General features: G+C 39.1%; 2 protein-coding genes and 1 non-coding gene across 3 annotated transcripts; 2 read left to right on the top strand and 1 right to left on the bottom strand.

The window, feature by feature from the left end:
• Positions 1–944: 944 nt before the first annotated feature.
• On the bottom strand, positions 945–3,191 carry LOC112171035. The gene is made up of 5 exons (XM_024308278.1): positions 3,154–3,191; positions 2,413–3,049; positions 2,072–2,285; positions 1,181–1,468; positions 945–1,057 (listed from the first exon to the last, which is right to left on the bottom strand). Exons 1-5 carry the CDS (start codon positions 3,189–3,191, stop codon positions 945–947), a joined length of 1,290 nt encoding a protein of 429 aa, XP_024164046.1.
• A 7,122-nt stretch (positions 3,192–10,313) lies between these two features.
• On the top strand, positions 10,314–10,387 carry TRNAE-CUC. The gene has a single exon. It is a non-coding gene; the product is annotated as a tRNA-Glu (tRNA).
• A 4,004-nt stretch (positions 10,388–14,391) lies between these two features.
• LOC112171034 (disease resistance protein RPV1-like) lies at positions 14,392–16,235 on the top strand. Its single transcript, XM_024308277.1, has 4 exons — positions 14,392–14,573; positions 15,077–15,320; positions 15,759–15,937; positions 16,031–16,235. Exons 1-4 carry the CDS (start codon positions 14,392–14,394, stop codon positions 16,233–16,235), a joined length of 810 nt encoding a protein of 269 aa, XP_024164045.1.
• Positions 16,236–23,314: the final 7,079 nt, after the last annotated feature.

The following is a 23,314-nucleotide window of genomic DNA, read 5'->3' as shown; positions in this document are numbered from 1 at the left end:
TTGCTTTGGGTTTTAGCTCTAATCATCTTGCCAAAAAATTAGAGCTAGCAACCAAGAGACATTGCTCAAGGTTGCGCAAAAGACAGCAACATAAACAAACCTAATATGATAAAGTTCAGGGCATGCTAACAAGACAACACACAATACTAAAGCTCTAATGTTTTCCATCCTTTTGTCTGATTCTGGTAGATGACATAGTAGGCGTTGCTTGCTTAAATGATGAAGGCTTAGGGGGAGGGTTTGACCTTGTTGGAGCAGAAGTTGTAGCTCTTGACAATGCTGGAGCAGAAGTTGTCGAAGTTGTTGCAGGTCTACCCTTTGATCCTCTTGACACATTTGATCATCTTGTTGCTGTTGTCTGCTATGCCTTCTTTTCATCTCTTTTTTCTATAAGCTAGAAGATATACTAATACACATAAACCAAGTGTCCGAAAGGATTGGTTACAAACCGAAAGAAAAAAATAGACCAAAAGCACAATCCATCTGAATTGAACTTAACCTTCAGCCTTTCTGCCTTTAGTTGTACCTTCTTCCTCAACTCATTTTTACCCACTGGTCCCTTGCTCTTAGTGTTGGTCTACAGCACATACATACACACATACTAACGCAGACCAAAATACACATAAATATACACATCAATAACCACAATTCACAATTTCAGAATGTTTAAAGTTCATACATGAGTTTCAGTTTTGGATGCATCCAACTTTCTCTTCTTGCTACTGTTTGTTGAGGTCTTATCCTTGGGTGGCAAGTGTCTATGACAGGTCTTTACATTATGACCAAGTTGTTGAAAGTTGCTGCACTTAAGAGACCTTTGAACTCTGCCAAGCTTGATTCCACCTTTGGCTGCCTCCTTCTCAGCTGCATCATTCATCCTCTTTATCCTTGGTCTCCTTGGTTGCCTTGTGTACTGTGGGGGAAGGATTGGGGGTTCTGCACTCTTAGACCACAAATATTACAGGTTTAATTGTGTTGGCATAAATGGCCATGTATGTCTTCTTCAAGTAGCACTGATCCACATACTCTTCATGGGCATGTCTCATGTAATATATTGCTGAAACAATATGTTTACATGGGATGCCAGTTAAATCCCATCTTCTGCATGCACACGTGTGGGCCTCAAGGTTCACCACATACTTGCTGCCTCATATGCTTGCAACTTTAATTTGTGGCCCACCTGATCCACTAGGTATGCAATCAGTTGCAGCCTTGACCTTATTTTTCTCCAATATCTCCCTAGGTTTGGGGCAGATTGTATCTTCATGTTTCAGCATCTTATCCCTCATAACTTGGATTCTCCTCATCAGCTTGACCCTTATTTCTTCAAAACAGCTCACAATTGGCTTCTTTCTAGCTGGTACAATGAATGCATTGAAGCTCTCGGACAAATTATTCAAGAGGATGTCACACTTCAGATGTGTTCCAAAATGTGCCCTAGACCAGTGCTTGGCAGGCCTATCAGGATCTACAAACAAGATAAAGATCGTTATGTACAATTTGTGGAACATTTAAAAACTGATTAAACTGAAGTAAACATAAAATAAGCACAACTTCATTTACGCATTAGCCATTCCCATACTGAAGGATCCAGTTGGTTTATCAGGACCATTTCCTTGATAAAAAAAGTTCTCTGTGGTTGCCTTTGCACAAGCCTATAGCTGATCCTTCATCACCTTTCTAGGAAATAATTTGTTGAAGTTTGTCCACAGGTGTCTAACACAAAATCTCAGGTCTGCAAGTGGCATCACTTCAGCAAAAGTAGGTAACAACCCCTTCTGCTTATCACTAATGAAGGTCCAACCAGCTCCTTCATTCCTTAAGTTCTGATCCTTGGCTAACAGGTCCAAAAACCAAGTCCAGCTGTCAGTATTCTCTAACTCTACCATGGCATAGGCCAACATCCAGGTAGTGTTATTTGCATCTAACCCCACAGTTGTAAGTAGCTGACCTCCATAGCAGCTCTTCAAATGGCACCCATCTAGGCCAAGTATTGACCGGCATCCAGCTCTAAATCCGATCTTAAGTGCTCCTAAACAAATATACATCCACTTGAATACAGGTAGCTAGCCTTCATTGAAGTCACACTTAATGTCAATGGTGGTATTTAGATCTGCTCTTCTGAGCTCATCCCCATAGTCCCTTATTCTTGCATATTGTTCCTTGATATCAGCTTCTAAAAGGGCCAAGGTTGCCTTTTTTGTTCTGTAAGCCTGCTGGTTTGACACTCTTACTTTCACCCTAGCTGACATTGCTTGTGCAAGAGCCTCTGTAAGACAAGCAAACTAATATCAAAATCCAAATATTTATACCAGGTTAGTCACAAATGTTAAAATGAACCAAAATCATACCTATTGACCAATCGGGGTTGAGCTTAATCTACTAAGCATACTTCTCTGTCAAGTATGGTACCCTAATCATGCTGTTGTCATTCACTCTAGCACAAGTGTGTGCAGGATTATAGGTCTTGATATGCAAAGTATTGACATGTTGCATCTTAGATGCATACAGCTCGAAGGGGAAATTTTGATCTTTGCAAATCACCTTTATCCTATCCCTATCACTTTTCACAAACAATGCTTCCCACCATTTTTGAATTGCTCTTTCTCTTACTGCAGCTCTCAAAATCTTTGTGGTTGCAAACTTCATACCTACGCAGAATTGAGGGTTATGCATATCAGTTTTGGGGTTGAACTCAGGGAACCCATCTCCATCTTCTTCCCCATCAGACCCTACCTCATTCCCAATACACTCCTCATCAGACTCAACAACTCCATGCATTGTCTCATTATCAAAATCATCTACATCTGCCTCATTCTCAACACCTGCAGAGGAGGACCCTTGACCAACTCCTCCTATCCACTGACCAACTTCATTAAACTCAACATCCATGTCACCTAACCAATCATCATCCAAACCATATTCATCATAATCTTCATTGTCAAACCTGGGAACATAGTCCTGATCCTCTGAACTGTTCTCATACAATAAGTCTTCATCATCAGTTTCATAATCTGCTTCTTGCTCTACATCAGTAGGGACTGTTGACCTGCATGATAGAGCTTAACCGTAAAATAATATGGTTGATCTGCATATCAAAATCAATGTTTAATCGATACATGCAGAGAGCAAAAAAATCAAGAACAATAAAACCAGGCCTCAAACAATGCAGCTGAGTACGAGGCACTCATAGCTGGCATCTAGTTGGCAAAGGAATTAGGAGTCACGAGACTGGAAATCTTTAGCGATTCCCAACTAGTAGTAAACCAGGTCTGTGGCGATTTCCAAGGCAAAGAACCACTTTTATCTCACTACCAATCACTCACCAAAGCTCTACTCAAGCAATGCCTCACCAACCATACAATTACTCTGATCCCCTGAGCACAAAACACGAAGGCAGATATTGTCGCCTTGTTGGCGACATCGCCACCAAACACCGATATCGGGAACCTCAAGATGGAAATCCTAGAAAAGCCTAGTATCGACAAGCCATTCTCGGAAATATTCCTTACGGAGAGCCAGCGCCCACCCTCATGGATTGACCCATTTATCGATTACCTCTCCAAGGGAATCGAACCACCGGATAGGACCATCACCACCAGGCTCCGCAGAAGGGCAACATTATATACGGTCCGAGAAGGCAAGTTATATAAGAAAGGAAGATCATTCCCCCTGTTGAAGTACATCTCCCTCGAGGAGGGGCAGCGAGTTCTGTTATTGCTACACAGCGGGGTCTGTGGAAACCACGCAAGGGAAAGAAACCTCGCGTTCAAGGCACTGCGCACAGGATACTACTGGCCCACAATTGAACAAGATGCAAATTTTATCGCTAGCGCCTGCCTCAAGTGCCATCAGTTCGCCAACTCCCCTCGCGCACCATCGGTACTGCTCTCAATCATTATCGCCCCTTGGGCATGCTGCCAGTGGGGGCAAGATTTCTTTGGCAAATTCCCCACTGCACCAGGACAGTTCAAATTCACCATTGTAGCCGTGGATTACAACACCAAATGGGTCGAGGCCGAGGCTCTAACCACGATCACTGTCGCCAAAGTCATCAACTTCCTATGGAAGAACATTTATTGCCGATTCGAAATCCCTGAAACAATCATCACAAATAACGGGGAACAGTTTGATAACGATACACCCAGGGAGTTCGTCGACCAATATGGCACAAGGATCCGATACGCCTCCCCTGCACACCCATAGACAAATGGCCAGGTTGAAGCAATCAACAAGATCATCAAGCAGAACTTGAAGAAGCGACTGGATGATGCTAAGGGCTTATGGGCAGAGAAATTACCCGAGGTCCTGTGGGCGATCAGAACGACCCCCACGAAAGCCAATGGCAAGTCTCCCTTCTGCATGTCGTTCGGCACTGAGGCAGTAATCCTGGTCGAACAGGAAGAGCAAAGCGATAGAGTGGCATGCTTCGACGCACTCACCAACTTGAAAGGGTTGAACCTCGAATCTGACCTCTTGGAAGAGCGCCGCGAGCGAGTCCACCTCCTCAATATCAACAACAAGCAGCGTATCGCCCGATACTACAATGCAAGGGTCATGCCTCGCCTCCTCTCTGTCGGGGATTGGGTGATGAAGGAAACAATGCCAACTCCAATGGGGCTGAAAGCCACATGGGAAGGGCCATACAAGATTACCGAGGCCGGGGGACCCCCTACCTTCTACCTGAGAGGTGTTGACGGTATTACTCTCCCGCATCCATGGAACACCCAACACCTCTGCTACTATCCCAAGTAGAGAGCGACACCCAGACTTTGCAATCTCCACCTCACTATCGCCCCTCTCCATGACAATGTGAACACCACAACTTTCATTTTAATTCAATGTATTTTGCAGCTGCCTTCGTGCAGTGATGAATGAGATGCCATTGGCAACGAATGAAATGCTCCTACATTTTTCATACTTTACTTATCAATCGTACTAAGGAATGTTAACGATCATCGTCATCCGACCCTTAAATGGTCATGTTTCCCATATCACTATCGCCATGGGCCCTACGTCGGCCACCACAATGATCATACCCAACAGGCATGGGCACGCTGTATAGCAATCCCAACTTATTGCCTACATGTTATTTCTAATGCACATGCGATATCGCTTACGGTCGGTTCTATTGATACAGCACGACGCTGTCCCTCGCAAACCCTTATGCTGCCAATTGCGATCAAATGAATGAATGTTCAACTAATGAATGTCTTTCATTGATATGCAATACATTGCCACAAATGAATGAATGTGCTCAACAAAATGAATATATGGCATCGACACGCGACACATCGCTTTAAACGAACAAACGTTTATCAATGATAATGAATGTCAACGATACGCGACACATCACATTAAATGAATGCTTTATCAATGAATGTCAACGATACGCGACACACCGCATTAGATGGACACCTTTATCAATGACTGTCATCGATACGCGACACATCACGATAAAGAAATGAATGAATGAATGTCAATGATACACGATACATCTCCACGAACAACTGAATGTTTTCCAACGATGGTCAACGATACACGACACATCGTGCTAAGAAAGTACAAATGCGCTATTACCAAGTGGTAAAACATCAATGATATACGATACAATGCAGTCTACGAAAGCACAACGAATGCCAAAGATTATTGAATAAGTTTATTGAATTAAATATATTCGAACATAACCACATTTCCATAATCCAAAATAATTGAAAACACAAATCACCAAAATCCGAAGATTGAAATATCATTCATTAAGATGAAATAGATATGGGATAAAGGGCCAATCATACTCATGTCTTCGAGTTTCTAATCCTCAGTATGTGCAGTAACTGCCTGAAAATCCATGATCTCTATTGTGGAATTGATAGAAAATGACCCTTCAATAAAGTTGGTATTTCGAGTTCCGCGACTGGCATAATACTCATCTACTACTTCGGCTATCGCACAGCAGGTGCGGGACCAGCAGTTAATTCCTCCACATCGATAACAAAGATCATGCAAATTATGGTGGTGGCGGGTTGGACCAGTGTTCCTTTCCACTTGGGCTTGTTGGACAAGGGTACTATAACATGGGGCCATGCGCTTTAAGTCTGGGCCTTGGCTATGCGGCTCATAGTCATATCTCCATTTTTTTTTTCACGACCACAGTTTCTCCTTTTGTGATTAGGTTCACGATGAGTAACATCATTTGCTTCAAGCAAAAGTGCTGCTTAGGTACCGATGCTTGGCTTGATCATTCCTCAAATTCCTCAACAAGAGGTTGTTGTTCATTTCAGTGAGCAACAAGATAGTGATCAATTCTAAGAATTAGTAAAGTGTCTCTCTTTGTATTGTTTTGGGCAGATGGGCAGATGGGCTTGTTCAATATCTTGCTAATCATGTCTTGCTTCAGGGAAGAAAGCATGCCAACTTTAGATAATTTCTTCCGGAAATTTTCAATTGCTAAAATTTGACATTAAATCGTGGATGTTACTCAACCCTTTCGATAACTCCAGTTGAATACGACCAGGTAAGGAGGGATGAGGTTTAGGTGGAGCGAGGCTCACTTAAGTACACAGCCCCATCCGAACCTTACCTAGACATTGCATCCAACTGGGTGAGCCTAGTTAGAAAAGATTCATAACATTTCATGACTTAATGTGAAAATATATGTATAACTAATGGGAACTTCAGGTTCTATAACATGGCTTGAGAAATCGGATTAAACATGTAAAATCTTCTGGTTTTATCATTTATGGTGAATTTATGTAGGAAACTTCAAGTTCCTTCTATGGCTTTATCAAAACTACAGGTTCGATATTTATGTATAAACTTCTGGTTCATTAATTACCTGCATTTTCTACACATATATTCTAGTGCGAAAATTTAAACAAGTAGCCAAAACAATTATGAACAAGACAAGTTGGAATAATATTTCACAATTGCATAAAAAGAATTCATAAATTAAATGTCACAATTGGAATAAATGGTGTTGGCACCGAATATATATAAAATATGGTTAGTAAATACCAATGTGCTTAAATAGTGCAGCGGGAAGGTGAGTGTGCCATGCTTGGGTTCAAATCCCAGCAAAAGCGAATTTCATTTTTGCCTTTCATTTTGTTCTTCTAGATCAAAGAAGAACATGGCTCTACAGTAGGGTCTGCTGGGCTCTGCTAGGGCCTAAAGAAGGGTGAGGCTTCAGCTTCATGGAACCAAAGAGAAATCGAGCCTACTGGGCTCGACTTGGGTTGCTTGAAGCTATAGGTGCGCCTGATGAAGCGACACGTGGCGCTCTACATTGTAAATATTTATGTGGCTATTCATGTAATACCAATTAGTGTTACATGAATGGCCACATAAATATTTACAACAAAAATTTAGACACAAACCCGTAGCTGTTATAAACTAGAGAATTAGAGAGAGATAGAATAGAGAAACAAAGTGTGGGAGAAGGTAGAAGTGTGTATTTCATTCTCATTAGACCCCTTTATATAGGAGTATTGTTTACATCATAAGGACATAACTAATGAGTATTTACAGTGGACAACCACATTTATATAATATTTATAACACTCCCCCTTGGATGTCCACCACTAAATGATATGGTGTTGGACGCGTTTAATGTTGCCTCGTCAAAAACCTTGCCAGGTAACAAAAACCCAGTGGGATAAAAACAACCCTGGTCGAAGGAGAAAAAGAGTACAACGCGCATATGTCCTAGGTAGCATAATTTTGAATGCTTCCCCTGATGAGAATCTCCCCCTGATTGTTGCAAGCTTCAATCATGTATATAATAAAATACATGCACCATGTATATTAGATATGGTGTGTCAATCACATAGGTGAGACTATGTGTGCTTTGCATAAAGGGGACTCATCATGAATTGCAAATCCTGCAAAAGTTAGGGTATTACCAATAAAACTATGATGTTCTTAATGAATCTTACCTGACATGATAAGAGTAGAACCATTTTCATTTTCTCAAATTATAGATAAAGATATTAGTTAAAGAATAACAATATAAAGGAACAACAACTGACACATTTACCTTTATCCGAGCATTGAAATTCAAGTATGGCATACTCAGCCATAAATATCAATTAGTGTAATTGATAATTTCATATAGGCTCAATATGAGCTCTACATAAATTCATAACTTCACGAAAGTTAGAATATGTTGCAACATTGTGAGCATGATTCGAATTCGATTTCTTAGTCTTGTCATTGTACTCATTGAGGCAATAAGTCACTTTGACCATAATTGAATGAGTATATATGAGCTTTAGACCTTTGATTCCATGAGTGAGCTTTAAGCTCATTCATTCATGGACTTGCCTTTGGCAATATGAATCGGTCAAGGATTTGATTAAGCAATATGCTTATAATGACACATAGGATTTGGGGATTTGCTTTTAGCAATTTTCCTTTAAGATCTTCATATTAACCAACACAACATGCCATAAGTCTCTCGTCAATATAACACTGTACTTATAGAAAAGTTGTGGCTTGGAGAAGAATGATAAGCCCATGTCTCTATAAAGAGACTTGTGTCATAGTGATTTCAATTCACTTTAGTACACCCTTTGTAATTTTTAGGGTAGATAAAGTCCAAGTATATCATCACGTTTACAATATTTAAATTCATTGGAATTGCTTCTTTCCAATTTGGCCAATAGTATAATTTGTCGATACAATGAAACGTGGTAGTATACAGCCCTTGATGATATTTAGTAGCTACAACAGATGAGATATCATCAATGATCATCAATTAAAGATCTATCACACATTCAAAATATATGCATGCATCAGCTATAATAAGCTTTGTTGATATCAGGTACCCTTGCCTCTTTTAGGGCATTTGTTGTCTCTCAAGGACAAATTAATTAAAGAATGTGGATCTTTGTATAACCTCATGAAGAGCGTTATAGGGTTTGTATAATCTTCCCTTATAAGGAGCTTGAAACATTGGACTTGGTGGATATAGGATATATTCCACATAAATTCGCGCCGTTACATTAGTCTTTCCTCCCCCTAACGGTGGGAAGACTATATATATCAGATTTGACCACACAAAATATGTGTTCATAAATATTGGATTGAAAATCCAATGGTGGGTGGCAAGCCCAAACCAATTTTTAGGTCAAGAAGATAATGAATTGAGATTTTTTCTCAAAATTAAAATGAGATATGGTAGATAAAATCTCACACCAATTCACTTTTTTTTTTTTTTTATGAACGATATTTCTCCCCCTAATGGCGGGAGGATTGTCTCATTATAGTGACAACTCGCAACTATGCGATAAATTATAATGCCCTTATTAGGAAGGTATGCAACTGTTGTTGTATTATACAACAATGTAAAGTATGTATATAGATGAGTCTACATGACATAGTAGATAAAATAAAGACACATTGGTCACGCCAAAATAATTTTTATTTGGCTCAATGAAATTTTTAATTCATGATATAGTATACAGTAGTATACTCATAGTTGATTAATACAACATAAAGTAGGTGGAAATTTCATCACCAATATATGCAGTAGTAATTCCATATATGTAACATAATATGAGCTCAATTGGAGTCGGCCATCAATCAAGATCTGCAGCTCTTGAGATGATTGTTACCTTAGCTTTTGGAAGCATCAATTGTGAAAAATTATCAACAATTGCAATGGATCATGTCCAGAGTTGCATTATATGCATGCAAGACAACTGTGTTTGTCATTATATTTATCATGAACATTCATGGTTCAAAATGAATTTATTAATGAACACGTGGTTCATATTATTGTTTGACACTGAAAACAAATGTCAAAATTATATACTCAAATTTGAGTCTGGGACAGTAGTCCATATGTGTATAAGCATATACTCCAATAATAATAGATTTAGGGACCATAGCCCTCATACTCAAAACATTTGATTTAAGTCTTCACAATTAGAAGCATGTTCTAAAAATGGAGTGAGCAGAGGTTCACATGTACTCATAAAGAGAAGGGACAAAGGTCCTGACATAATTGGAGATCAAGAAACAAGATGTTTCAATCTATTTGATTGTATAACAATCAGTGGAGGAATTTTAAATCCTCATGTAATTGAAACAAGAAACATGAGTGACAATTTTATATCAAATTATCAGATAAGATAATAAGAGGAAATTAAATTAAAGTTGTCAAACTCATGAAAATACATACCTCGATTCTGTTGAAAATATAATTGATATCAATTGGTGAGTAACAGAATATTCCAAAATAGAGACAGATTCATTTAGAGTCATTAATTGAAACATGCATTAATATAACATTATAACAAAATAATCGAAAATCCGTTGTAGTGTAGTTGGTTAGGATATTTGGTTCTCACCCAAAAAGACCTGGGTTCAAGTCCCAGCGATGGAAATATAATTTTGTTATTTTTTTCACAAACGACATAATCATATGAGATAGATATAATCATAAGTAATAAATGTTTATTATGATTGCATAAAATAAATAACTATGGTAAGTATCGAATAATGGTAATAGAATGATAATAAAATGAGTTATTAATAACAATAACTACAAGATAATGGCAATTAAAAATATTATCATGATAATTGTAACTCTTGCAACAAATTCTCATGACAAATTCGGTTATGAAAGAATTGTAATAAAGGTAATTTAAACATAATAAATGTGATTAAACAGATAAAGATAAGGAAAGGTAATTATGTTTAATCGGTGGCAAAACATAGGCTTAAAATGACTAAATAAAATAAATAGAGACAAAAAAAAGGCCTAAACATAGGCTTAAAATTTATCGGTGTCAAGAAAATTGCCGCTAATCATGTAATCGATATGTTTTCCATTGTCCACAAAAAAATCAGGACTTTGAGCTTGTTATCTTCACTGACAGATTCTCCACATAATTTTAGTTGGGAGGTAATCATATGTTTAGCGGAATTGAAAATCAGTGACAGATTTAAAGTTCTGAAGGCGCAAAATGCGTTCATTCATATTGTGCTCCAGATAGAACAATGGTTTTCTAGTGAGCAAATTGATCAGCCAATGATTGCCAAATCTCAAGTAGATCTTTCACCGTAAGGTAATCATCTTTTAGGATTTTATCAAGATGATAACACAAGAAAATCATAGGTTTGGCGGGATTTTGCATAGATGACTTATTGTCAACTTTGATGGCATTAATTTCCAAGGTTTTTAGCCATAAGGTGAATTTCAGCATCAAATAATTTTTGCCAGAAATTTTAAGAGGATCAAAATCCAATTTTGTTAGATGCGTCATCTTTCTACAAAGAGAAAAGATGAGATATATCAGGATCCATAATTATTAGAACAGTATGTTCTATGAAAAATTTATATACGAAACAAAGGTTTCGAAGAGTTCATAAATATGAACAATGGATCTCATAAGGAACACACGAGCAAAACATTCGTGTGATGTCTATAGAACCATAGGTTCTAAGACTACTCGGTCAGAGGATTCGAGTTTTGAGCAATGGAACATATAGTTCTCATTGTCGTATATGAAATATAAATTTTCAACAATTATATTATATAAAAGACACATACAAATATATGTAAATGATCGCATAAAGAAAATTGATATTTATCAAGGAGAGAAAGAAGAAAAACTCATAGATCATTAGCCTTGGTCATAAGCAATTCTGTTGCACCATAAGGCTTGCGGATCATCATGGAGTTCAAAGAAGAAGAAGAAGAAAAATAAGAGCAAATTCGTGCTGATAACGTGTTATAAACTAGAGAATTAGAGAGAGATAGAATAGAGAAACAAAGTGTGGGAGAAGGTAGAAGTGTGTATTTCATTCTCATTAGACCCCTTTATATAGGAGTATTGTTTACATCATAAGGACATAACTAATGAGTATTTACAGTGGACAACCACATTTATATAATATTTATAACAGTAGCAAACTTGCCGATTTTTTTAATTTTCGGTCTTTTTTGCTCGCTCTTGCTCAAGAATGCTCCCCTAACCCATCTTCTCGATCACACAGTATCGTGTCCATGAATTTTCCATGCTCTTGCAGTACTCATGTGCCATATAAAATTGCAAACAAACTCTTAGGGCAACTCCAACAATAGGGTGCCATAATAGTTTTCTTCCCATTATGGCTTCTAGAAACAGTGAAGGAGCCTTTTATGCTTTCGTCCAACATTCATGGACCTAAGACGGGCCACATGGCTTTCTAATTTTGTCAACGTAAGGATTATCACGCAGCTTTGCTCGGAAACTAGGACTTAAATATGTGTTATAATTCACTGAGGGTCAAGTAGGAATGGCCATTTCCTATTGTGATTTGGGATTTAAAACCTCTTCTTTAGCCTGGAGCCGCAAAGCGAGTAGGGATTTTTGGGGTGAGAACTATAAGGGTGTGTTAGATATTGTTTTTTAAACAACCTAAAAGTGATTTTAAATTTGGACTCTTTACCATTTACTGAATTTAGGCCCAACAAATGACCACTTACTCTACTGAAAGAGCTTACCTAATTTAAAGGTAAAAAGACAAGTTTGCCATCCGAATAATTAAAAAGTCATTAGAGACTTTGCCGGACTCCCGTCACCGGCGGCCGGATTCCTGTCACCGACGGCCGGATTCCTGTCACAAGCCTCTAGAATCCAGTCATTGAGGCCGGACTCCGGTCACCTGTCGCCAAAATCTATTCATCGGCCAGAGGTTCCCAAAGATGTCGCCGAAAACTTTTATTAGCCTCCAATAAAACTCAATAAATTTTTATCGGGGGACAATAAAACGTTTATTGAGGGGCAATAAAAAATTTATTGGGAGAAAATAAAACCGGACGTCGGAGTTCGGTCACCGGTCCAGAGGTTCCTAAAGAGGTCGTCAGACACTTTTATTACCTCTCAATAAAACCCAATAAATTTTTATTGGGGGGGCAGTAAAAAGTTTATTGGGTATTATTAGGGGGCAATAAAACTAGACTCCTGACTCCAATGAACGGTCGCCGGAGTCCCGTGAGTTCTCTCTCTAAGTGACCAAGAGAGAGATGGAAAAATTGTCCCAAAAATAAACAAAAAATAATAAAAAAAAATACTTAATTAGGTATTAGGGCATATATACACTCCTTTATACGAGGAAGCACTTGATAAATGCTTCTCAAAACCGAGACAATTTTTTGTAAATTCTTTTATTTATAACTAATTTTTCTAATATTTAAAATCGTTTTTGAGTCTCTGAAAAAGCGAATCCAATTTCCAACACCCTAGTCATTCAGCCAACAACCAAGAAGTCTTCGCAAAAAAAAAAAAAAAAATCAACTAATGGGATTAGATGGGATAGGACAGGTTTATCTAATATAACGAGACATATCCCAAACCACTGCAAGTGATCTAGTGATTTTTGTCTAGTTAGGTGTACTCCCCAACTTAGGTTTGAATCCCGAAGCTGTCAAAGTGGCCAGGCACTGTGCTGCAATAGGCACTGTGCTGCAATGCACAGTTGGAGCATTTCACATACGCTGAAGAGGTTTATCTTGGGTCTAGGAAGCCTTTGGGTTCCCTTGACAAAGTCAAAAAAAAAAAAAAATGAGACATATCCCATGCTTGGCATCACCCAGACTCTATTAACTGAGATTATGGAGTCCCGAAAACAGACTCAACCGGTCAACCTCTTGTTTCAGAGTGACACCAAAAAGCATCGGACTGTGGAAGCCCATTCTTCACTTCAGCCTCGCCTCGTCGTTTTTACCTCCTTACCTGCAATTCAGCTCCGTCTGGATCGTTTGGGTTTTCAGTTTCTTCTCATCTTCTCATCGATTCCTTATTTCTCTGTAGAAGGGTTTTTGGTTCTTTGATTGTGCAGTTTCCTTCTCTCTCTCCGATTTCAGGGAGGTACCAAATGCTTTGTGGGCTTGAATAGTCGGGCTAACACGCTTCGGCTAAGGACGGGTTGCTAAACACCAGAAATTGTCCTCCGGTTGCTTCGGAATTTCCCCAATCAAGTTGTTTCTACTAAGATCAGCAGAAGTTAGGGAGGAGCAGTGAGAAATTGTGTTGGGAATTCTATCTGGACACATTCCAAACAAACTATATGGCTTCTATGAACAACCAAGGAGCCTCCTCTTTTTCTGCTACTTCCGATTTCGTCTCTTTTTCATGGTCATACGATGTCTTCCTGAGTTTTTGTGGTGAGGATACACGCTATGGTTTTACAGGCCATTTTCATAGTGCTCTGCTTGGAAAGAGAATCAACACCTTCATAGACAACGATCTTGCAAAAGGAGACGAAATAGCATAGTCGCTTCTCAAAGTAATAGAAGAGTCAAGGATCTCCGTCATTGTATTCTCTGAAAACTATGCATCATCCAAGTGGTGCTTGGATGAACTGGTTCACATTCATCACTGCAATGAATCAAAGCAACAAATGGTGAGGCCAATTTTCTACAAGGTGGATCCTGCTGATGTAAGATACCAGAAAGGCAATTATGGTGAAGCATTGGCTAAGCATGAAAGGAGATTCCCAGATAACTTGGAAAAGGTGGGAAGATGGAGGAGAGCACTTACAAGATCAGCAAATTTGTCTGGTTGGCATTACAAGGAGCAAGAGTGAGTATATTTCTCATTTATGTAGTACTGGTTATTTTCATTTTGTTATATACTGGTTATCTAGTTCATAGATCGAAAATCCCAAAAACCTCCAAAAAACCCAAATCATACATCAACAGATTTGATCAAACCAAAATCCAACTAATTACATAAATTTCAGGAAGAGAGAAGGCACAATGTATAAAAGAGTGCAACTGGAAATTGTAGGTAGAAATTAGTGGATACTGTCATTTAGATCCTGTACCTTATTCTTTGTTACATTTAGAGGGATTGAACCGAAATAGAAAGTAGTAACAAAACTGAAATTCAAGCAGAAACCAACTTAAAGTATCTTTAGAAAACATTTAGCTTTCCTCCCACAGGTTCTTGAGTATATTATTGTAGAGAGATTAGAGAGATGACATAAGGTAGTTTCTGTTTATACATATATTTTATTTGTGTCTTTGTTCTTATATACTTGCATTCTCGAGTCATATATTCTTCATTTTCTGTTTAACTCGTAGATATGAATCCACATTTATCGACAACATAGTTGAGGAGATCTCACTCCAACTACTCAATCAGACATATTTGGATGTGGCTGAGTATCCTATCGGAATAGATTCTCGTGTCCAGGATATTGATAAACTTTTAAGTGTTAGTGGAAATAGTCGTTGCATAATTGGGATATGGGGATCTCCTGGATTGGAAAGACGACAATTGCCAAAGCTGTTTATACCTCAATTGCACATAGATTTGACGGCAGATGTCTTTTGGAAAATGTTGGAGAAAAGTCAGAGTCACCTGAAGGCCTAGTTCAACTACTAGAGACTCTCCTTGTTGAGATTCTAGGGGGCCCAAACTGGAAGTTAACTAGTGTTGATAAAGGAATCAATGTTATAAAGCAAAGGTTGAGAAATAAAAGGGTCCTCATAGTTCTAGATGACTTGAATAAATTGGATTGGCTAAGCAAATTAGCAGGAGCTACAGGTTTGTTTGGTGAGGGAAGTAGAGTCATTTTAACTACATGATATAAGGGTTTGCTAACTCGTCATGGAATTAAGTTAGTATACGAAGTCAAGAAGTTAGATCACCAACAAGCACTTCAGCTTTTCAGTTGGCATGCCTTTGGGAAAAATGAACATGAACAATTAGGCCTTCGCTAAGTTGCTCACGCACTTTGATCGGGAGATCGCTTGACTGTAGGGGGAGCTAAATGCCGAGAGGGAGCGGGCACGTGAGATTCAGGGTGTGTTAGATTGCGGCCAAGTGGATTGTGAGGAGATGAGGCGGGTGATTGACGATGGGATCGCAAGAAGGATGGAATTGGAGCGATCACTTGCAGTGGAGGAATCTCAGCGGCGGGAGGCCAAGGATGCTGACCGGTAAGTTATAGCGGCTGAAGTTGGTTTGAAAGCCCTGGAGGAGGTTAGGGCCTAGGTCCGCACTGCTGAAGAGCGTTTGGAAGAGTTGGAGAGGCAGGTCCAGGATCGCAATGCCAAGTTGGAGCTTCGTGGCGCGACCTCGGAAAGTTTGGCTCCATATCCCGATCGCGTGGTTGAGTTGGAAGGTCAACTTGGTACTTTGGGAAGAGAGGTTGACCGCTTGAGGGTCATTAAGTGCCAAGCTGGCGAGAGGGATGTAGAGCTGGAGCGATTAAGGAAGGAGGTGGATGAGGAGTGATCTCGGGCTACTCTGTTCATTGATGATTGTATTCGCTTGTGTGCCGCTGCCGAGACGCATGTTGACAAGCTCCACAAAGCCAAGAGTGATGGCGTGGCAAGGGCTGTGAATCATTATCTTCTGTTGTCCAATTTCCAAGATAAGATAAATAAGGCCTTCTCGTATGGGGCTTTGCATTCAATTCGTAACGGTATCGCCGCTGGTTGGATTGATTAGGGCAAGATGGTCTGCGATATGCAGGCGAAGAAGGCGGCGAGATCACAAGCCAGCGCTGCCAGTGGTGGTCGCGGGGGAAGGATTGTGATTCAAGAGCCATTAGCTGCCGTGGAGCGTGGTGCGAGCCAAGTCAGCGATCGCGAGGCTGGGAGTGCTTGCACGGGTGAACAGGGGGATGCTTCTGTCGGGATGTCGAGATCGAGTCGCAGGGCGAGAATGTGGGGGACCGAGACGTGGCAGGGGAGCAGGTGAACAGTGCCAAGGGCGAGACATAGCTTATCTTTTTGTTTTTATTTGTTTGTTTTTCTTTTTTTTGTTGGCGATAGGCCTGCTGACGTGTATATACCTTGGATTTTGTTGGAACATTGGTCAGTTGACTTGTTTCCGAAATTCTCTCTTTCTTGCATTGGGAATACAAGAAATTTATTGGGAAGTGTCGTTTCGTTGGGCGATAGTCCCGCATGCGTTAAATGTATTTACTCTTTGCTACTTTCGATATGTTCATATTGCAGGTCATCAAAGCGGTGTGATCGTTAGTCATCTGGGGGTGGTTTATGGCGGTGACTTAGGTGAGTGTGGGGTGGATCACATTCTCAACATGACATTCTCCTTGTTTTTCATTGTGCTTCTGCTCTTGAAATCCTTTCTCCCATTTGTCATTTTTCTTTTCCAGAATTCTGGGCTTTATAGCTTAATCTCATGCCTGGGTTATAGGCTTTATAGCTTAATCTCAGTCGGGCTTGGCTCCGTCATCACTTAGGGGGTTGAGCGATCGGTGTTCCTGCGGAACTGAGTCTCCGTCTAAGTGAGAGACCTAAGGGCACCGATTGCTGGCGGTGCGGCGGGGCTACAACGGTGGAGATCGGCCAGCGATGGGGCAGAGAGTGACACCGGCCCCCAGTCTTTCCCACCACAATTTGACTAGCCCGTCAATCCCGATGGCAGTAATCTTCTTCTGGAGCTCCTCATATTCCAAAGAATCAGACTTGGTTGGAGGGGTGACGAGGATAGGCATATGTATCTCATTCGTGTGCTGGGATGTATATCGCATTTGTATGCTAGGATGTGTATTGCAGTTGTATGCTTGGATGTATATCGCAGTTGTATGCTAGGATGTATATCGCATTTGTATGGAGTAAAGATTGGTGTATCACTATTGGCTGCAAAGCCTTTGTAATAAATTTCCTTTGTATATCATTCTTGATCGATGGATCTATCGCCTTTCATTACATTACTCGCTATTGTTGGGGTTGTATTTTTAAACGTTGGGATTTGCTTTTGGTTGTTGACATGTATCGTTATGCATTCCTTGCTGTAGTAATACTGTACCGTTAGCATTTGATATTGGTTTGTGTTCCCTCTCCCCGTCCCAAAAAGACATTAGTGTTTTGGAAGGTTTTGCTGATGCTCGGTATCTCTCTGACCCACACAAAGGTCATTCCCAAACTGGTTAAGTGTTCACCATGTGTAAGACCGCGATATTTTGGAGGTTTATAGAACAAACCCTAATTACTATATCTTCGAACAATGCAGAGATTATTGCTCTTCATGATATGGTTAGTGAATGTATATGGATTTGATCCATAATTATGCATGTTCGAACAATTGTGGTTTGAAGTCTACCACAGATGAGCCTACAAGCATTTAGGATAATGCTGCTTGTTTTGAATAAATGAAGCAAGGCTACATCAAAAGCAACAACACCTAGTATAGTCAGCAACAACAGACTCTCCTCAAGATCAAAGTGAACTAGGTTCGATCTGAGGACAGGGTGGCAGACTTGCTCACTAAGTCATTGCCTAAATTCCACTTTTGAGAAACATGTTGGTAGTATCTTTTGTGGAAGTTATCCGAACTCCCATGACCGTTGTTATTAGGAGGAGATGCAGACATTATGGGGAGATGTATTTGTATGGTCTCAAAATGTGAAGGGTGTGTTGTGCTCTTTTTCCCCTTCGATAGAGGTTATTTTTGTCCCATAGGGTTTTTGTTACTCAGCAAGGTTTTTAATGAGGCAACGAGAGGAGCATCATGTTTGGGCGACACAAGGGGGAGTGTTCAAGTAAATCCGGAGTATGTGTCTGGCCCAAACTCTAGGTTACTTGACCTAGTTATAATAGGGTTTTGAATTAAAGATATTCTCGGAGATATTCATAGATATCCAATTAATTGTACGATTATCTTTCCTTGTACAACTCTAATTCTATGTCTTGTAATCCTCTATATAAAGAGGCCTCTATTATTAATGAAAGTACAACTCAATTATCTCCCAATTCAATTTTCCTTAAACATGAATAAATTTTTTGTTGTAGGTTATGTAAATTTATTAGAATTAGGCTACTTTTTCTGCCTTATTCTTAGGAAGAAAAGTTTGATGAGAGGCTACTTGTTCTCCCTTATTCTTGGTATCATACACTGGGTTCACCCGTGTTAGGACCCACAACCCATTTTCATGGTCAGTGTTGTTCTATAGGCCGTGTATATCTAGTCTTACCATATGAGCGGAAACCCACATTTAGTTTGACATTATGAGTCTTTTTTTTTAAGGGAGGTTCTAGTTGGACCTCTAAATTTGATATTTGGACCCCTCCTACTTATTAAACCTCCAATTAAGGGAGGTTCTAGTTGGACCTCTAAATTTGATATTTGGACCCCTCCTACTTATTAAACCTCCAATTCACTTTTTTGAATACTTAAAACACTAAGTACACCTCCTTAATTTTACCAAAACACCCTTAAACAATTAAATCTGTATCTTCAACAATTTGTTTTTTCTTTCTTATCTCTATCAATTCATTCATGATGAATTTTGTGAGTAAGTTGAGTACATTTTTTGTATACTTTCAGTGACAGAATCAGAAAGTAATTTTTGAAGGATCTGAACAAGTAGACAATTACAAAGATTTTTCTATTAATCCAGATCATAGTTTTTTTTGTTTTTTTTTTTTGTTGCAATATGGATGGTTCTAGAAAAAACTTTGATTCTCAAATAAATAATATATTTATACATCGATTAAATTTAATTAAAAACTTGGATCTTAATTAGTAATAACTGCACCAAAATATTCAATAAATTTAGTTTAAGGAAATTTCAAATTCAGATTGTTTTGAATTTACTTTTGTATTAAATAATGAGGCAATGTATATAAATTAATTATCTTTACTTAATTGTTTTAGGTAAATTATAAAGTTCTATAGGTAATTGTTAATGTTTGATCCGTGGGGATCTAATTAACGATAAATAAAGAGAGAGAAGAGAGACACAAGAAGTATAGTGGTTCGTCTCCTGCCTTAGCGGAAGACTACGTCCACTTGAAAGCTTAACTATTTGTGTTGAGCCGCAAGGATTGCATGAGATGTAATGGGATGGAGTTTATGTGGGAGGAGAGTTCCTTTTATATGTGAAGGAAGCCATCTCCTTTACATTTTCTTAGATGTGGGATGTAGAAATCACTATTTTAGTCTAGAAAGCATGTTTGTGAAGGCAACTTGGAAAGGCCGGGAAGCCAGGGAAGGTGGCTTCCCGGCGACGTATTTGCCACTTCCGGATACCGTAGCGTAGCTTGAACATAGGGCTACGGGATGCATGTCTCTGTTGGGCCTCACCATGGCTTGTGGGTGTCCCAAAAAGGGGGTTACTTATGCTTGGTGATGTAGCAAATCCTCTATGCATAGTGAGAGGTATCTACAGTATATGAGATCGACATGAATATACGAGATCATGATTGAATATACGAGATCGACATGAATCATGATTGACAAAACTGCAAAACTTAAAAACGACGTAGGATCGTATCTGACGCCTTCAGCAATCAGCAGCCTAGGCCTGACGTACCACAGAAGTTAGCGCACCGTGCGCTTAGTCGTGGATGGAAAGTTTAATTAGTTCCTCAGTTTCAGGGTCGTCTTATTACATATAAGTGCCAAGTTGCAACGAACAGAACATTAAACATGCTATATATATAGTTAACATGCAATCAATCGTCAGTTCCTCAATATTAGGGTTGACGAAACCAATCCTCAGTTTATATATGGTCGTCTTACTAATCATTAAGTGTGCCAATCCTAAGCTGTTTCTTATACGTACAGCATGTGACATTAACTGGCTGTACTGACTTTCTTCACCTTTGCAAGGGTGTTCCCACTTCCCACTGATTTATTAGAAGAAAATGACTTGAGAAATTAAAGAGAAGACCAATCCCCTAAGTTGTATTCTGTTTTTCTCATCCAAAAAAAAAGACCGTTAATTTATTATGTTCTTTATTCTAGTTTGTAAAAGTATCGCGAATTCTTATAATACTTCTTATTTGTCTGAAGTTTGCCTGAGTACTTCTTGCTTAAAAATACTCATGAATGGTGACAAACTTGGTACTTCAAGAATTCGCGATAGTTTTACACCATTTTGGACGGAGTTGCTCTAACCCATTATCAGACAAGACGACAAGTTTGACAATATACTGGAGCTGTTGTTGCATCCGATGTATATGAAGCAATCGATTATTAGGCGCAGATCCACATATAATTAAATTTAATGTATTAATTTATGCAAAAGAAAATTAAATATAAATATTAGATGACTTTACAAAATGTTATAGATATAATTATATGAACATAAAATAAAGAATTGTAATTTGATAAATGGATCATGAACCACAACCTGAATGATCACTCAATCTAAGCCTAAGTCTTCTGCGCTTCTCTCATGTGGTATTCTCTTATGGGACAAGAAAACTATATTACCTATATCAGAGAGTACAGGGACCTAAGCATTATATAGAGGCTTAGATATTCTGTATCCTCCCAGAAAAGAAACATAATCATATTCCAATTAAACCTCTATTGATACATATCCATTTTGATTGACTAAATTAATATCCAAGTCATATAGATTTCCTACACTTTTTTTTTTTTGAGAATGGAGCCAGTAGGCGAAAATATATTCATCGAAAGCCAGAATAGGCCATTACATACCCTTCCGCTGCCATTAACAGTCAAGAAGATAGTAGTAGTACCCACAACGGTACATAGAAACATAGACCCACTCATTGTATAATCAATACATAGACATAGCGGGATCCCCCTTTGGTACTACGCCGGAGGCGCTAGAAAGATCTGCCCCTCCCAACCTAACTCTTAACTAATAAATCTAATTGCCTAGAGACCGCAATTGGTGTACAACTAGATCCATTGAGAATTAAGTTGACAAGACCAGACCAAATGCAAAAAAACTAGATGCACAAAGGTGCCTAGACTGTCCCTGAAAGCGGAACAATAATAAAATTTAGACAAAAACTAGATAAAGCATAAATGGGCTTAGGGCAAAACCCCAGCCTAACTTAGAAACCCGGGCCGCCCTAAGAGAAGTAGGACCAAACTCAAGGCCCAGCAAGGAATATGGACCCAAGCCCAGACCACGTCACCACCACGCTTACAGACGCCTCTACAGCACTAGTACTTTTCCATCGCCGACAAGCCCCGCCACGAAACCAGAATCACCAGTTCCGCCACGAGCCGCGCCGCCCACGAGAAAAACTAGAAACGCCTAAACTCCACGTAGCCCGTACCGACGTCGAGCTCTGCCTCAAGCCCCACGCATCCCCACCGCCGTCGAGTTCAACCCCGAGCTCCACGAAGCCCGCACCGCTGGATCAGGAAATCCACCATGAGCGCGCCCAGACACTCGAGCCCCAGACCGGATCTGCACAGGAACGACATCAAAACGCCCAGAAACACTGGCCAAGACTCACCGCCAATCATCCTGCCAAAAACCTCAAGCCTACCCCTTTCTCTTCAGACCAAAAGCCCTGGGAAATACAGTACCCGTCCGGCAGCCAGCAACAGGAACAGCGAGGCAAAGCCGACGCTATCCATGGCCGCCGCCGGACAGGAAATTTGGAGGAGTTGGGTCGCTCTTGCGGCACTAGGGCATAGAGAGAGTTTTTAGGTTTTTTTGTTTTAGCTGTACATAGATTTCCTACACTTTATTTATTCAGAATCCACATAAATAAAGTCTTTAGGAGTTAGATTCTCAATAATTCTCTAATTACTTATTCTGCAAATAATAACAAGTTGTTATACCGAACATGAACTTAGGATATATAGTCCAAATATTCTTACAAACAGATTGTTGGAAATTGGGTGGTTCTAGTTGAACCTCCAAATTTGCTATTTGGACCTCCCATACTTAGTACACCTCTAATTTACTTTTTAGAATACTTGAAAAGCTAAGTAGACCTCCTTATTTTTACCAAAACGCCCTTGAACATGAGATACAACAATCTTTTATTCTACTTTTTATCTACATCTTCAACCACGAGAAGAAAAATGAATCAAAATCACATGATATTGCTCTCTTATGAGTAGGTCTCTCCTCCACCAAAATAAATCAGATGGTTGGTTCTCGATCTTGATATGTTATTGGAACCCCTTTGAATTTGCTAAAAGATGGATTTCAAGGGTTTTGGATTGGAAGATTGAGTAATAACTATATCATAATATTTAATTAATTTAGTTTAAGAAAATTCCAAATCAGATTATTTTGATTTTTTTTTTTTTTTTTGAATTTACCTTTGTAATAAATGATGGGTCATGTATATAAATTATTATTTTTACTTAATTATTTTAAGTAAATTATAAAACTATATGGCAATATAAGGAAATATCGGGAAAAAAAATTAATTGAATATATTTGGTTGGAGGATGTAAGAAGAGTATTTATTTACTTACTTAATTTTTCATTTTTCTCTCTTTTTCCTTATTTGTCTTTTCATATAAGTTGAAAAAAAATTAGAAGTCCAAATATCAAATTTGGAGGTCCAACTAGAACCACCCATGGAAATTTTATGATTTAAAATTAAAATATA

This window comes from Rosa chinensis, chromosome 6 (assembly GCF_002994745.2).
Source record: "Rosa chinensis cultivar Old Blush chromosome 6, RchiOBHm-V2, whole genome shotgun sequence".
NCBI classification, from domain to species: domain Eukaryota; kingdom Viridiplantae; phylum Streptophyta; class Magnoliopsida; order Rosales; family Rosaceae; genus Rosa; species Rosa chinensis.
Note: the sequence above shows the minus strand (reverse complement) of the source record. Positions and strands in the feature narration are given on the sequence as shown.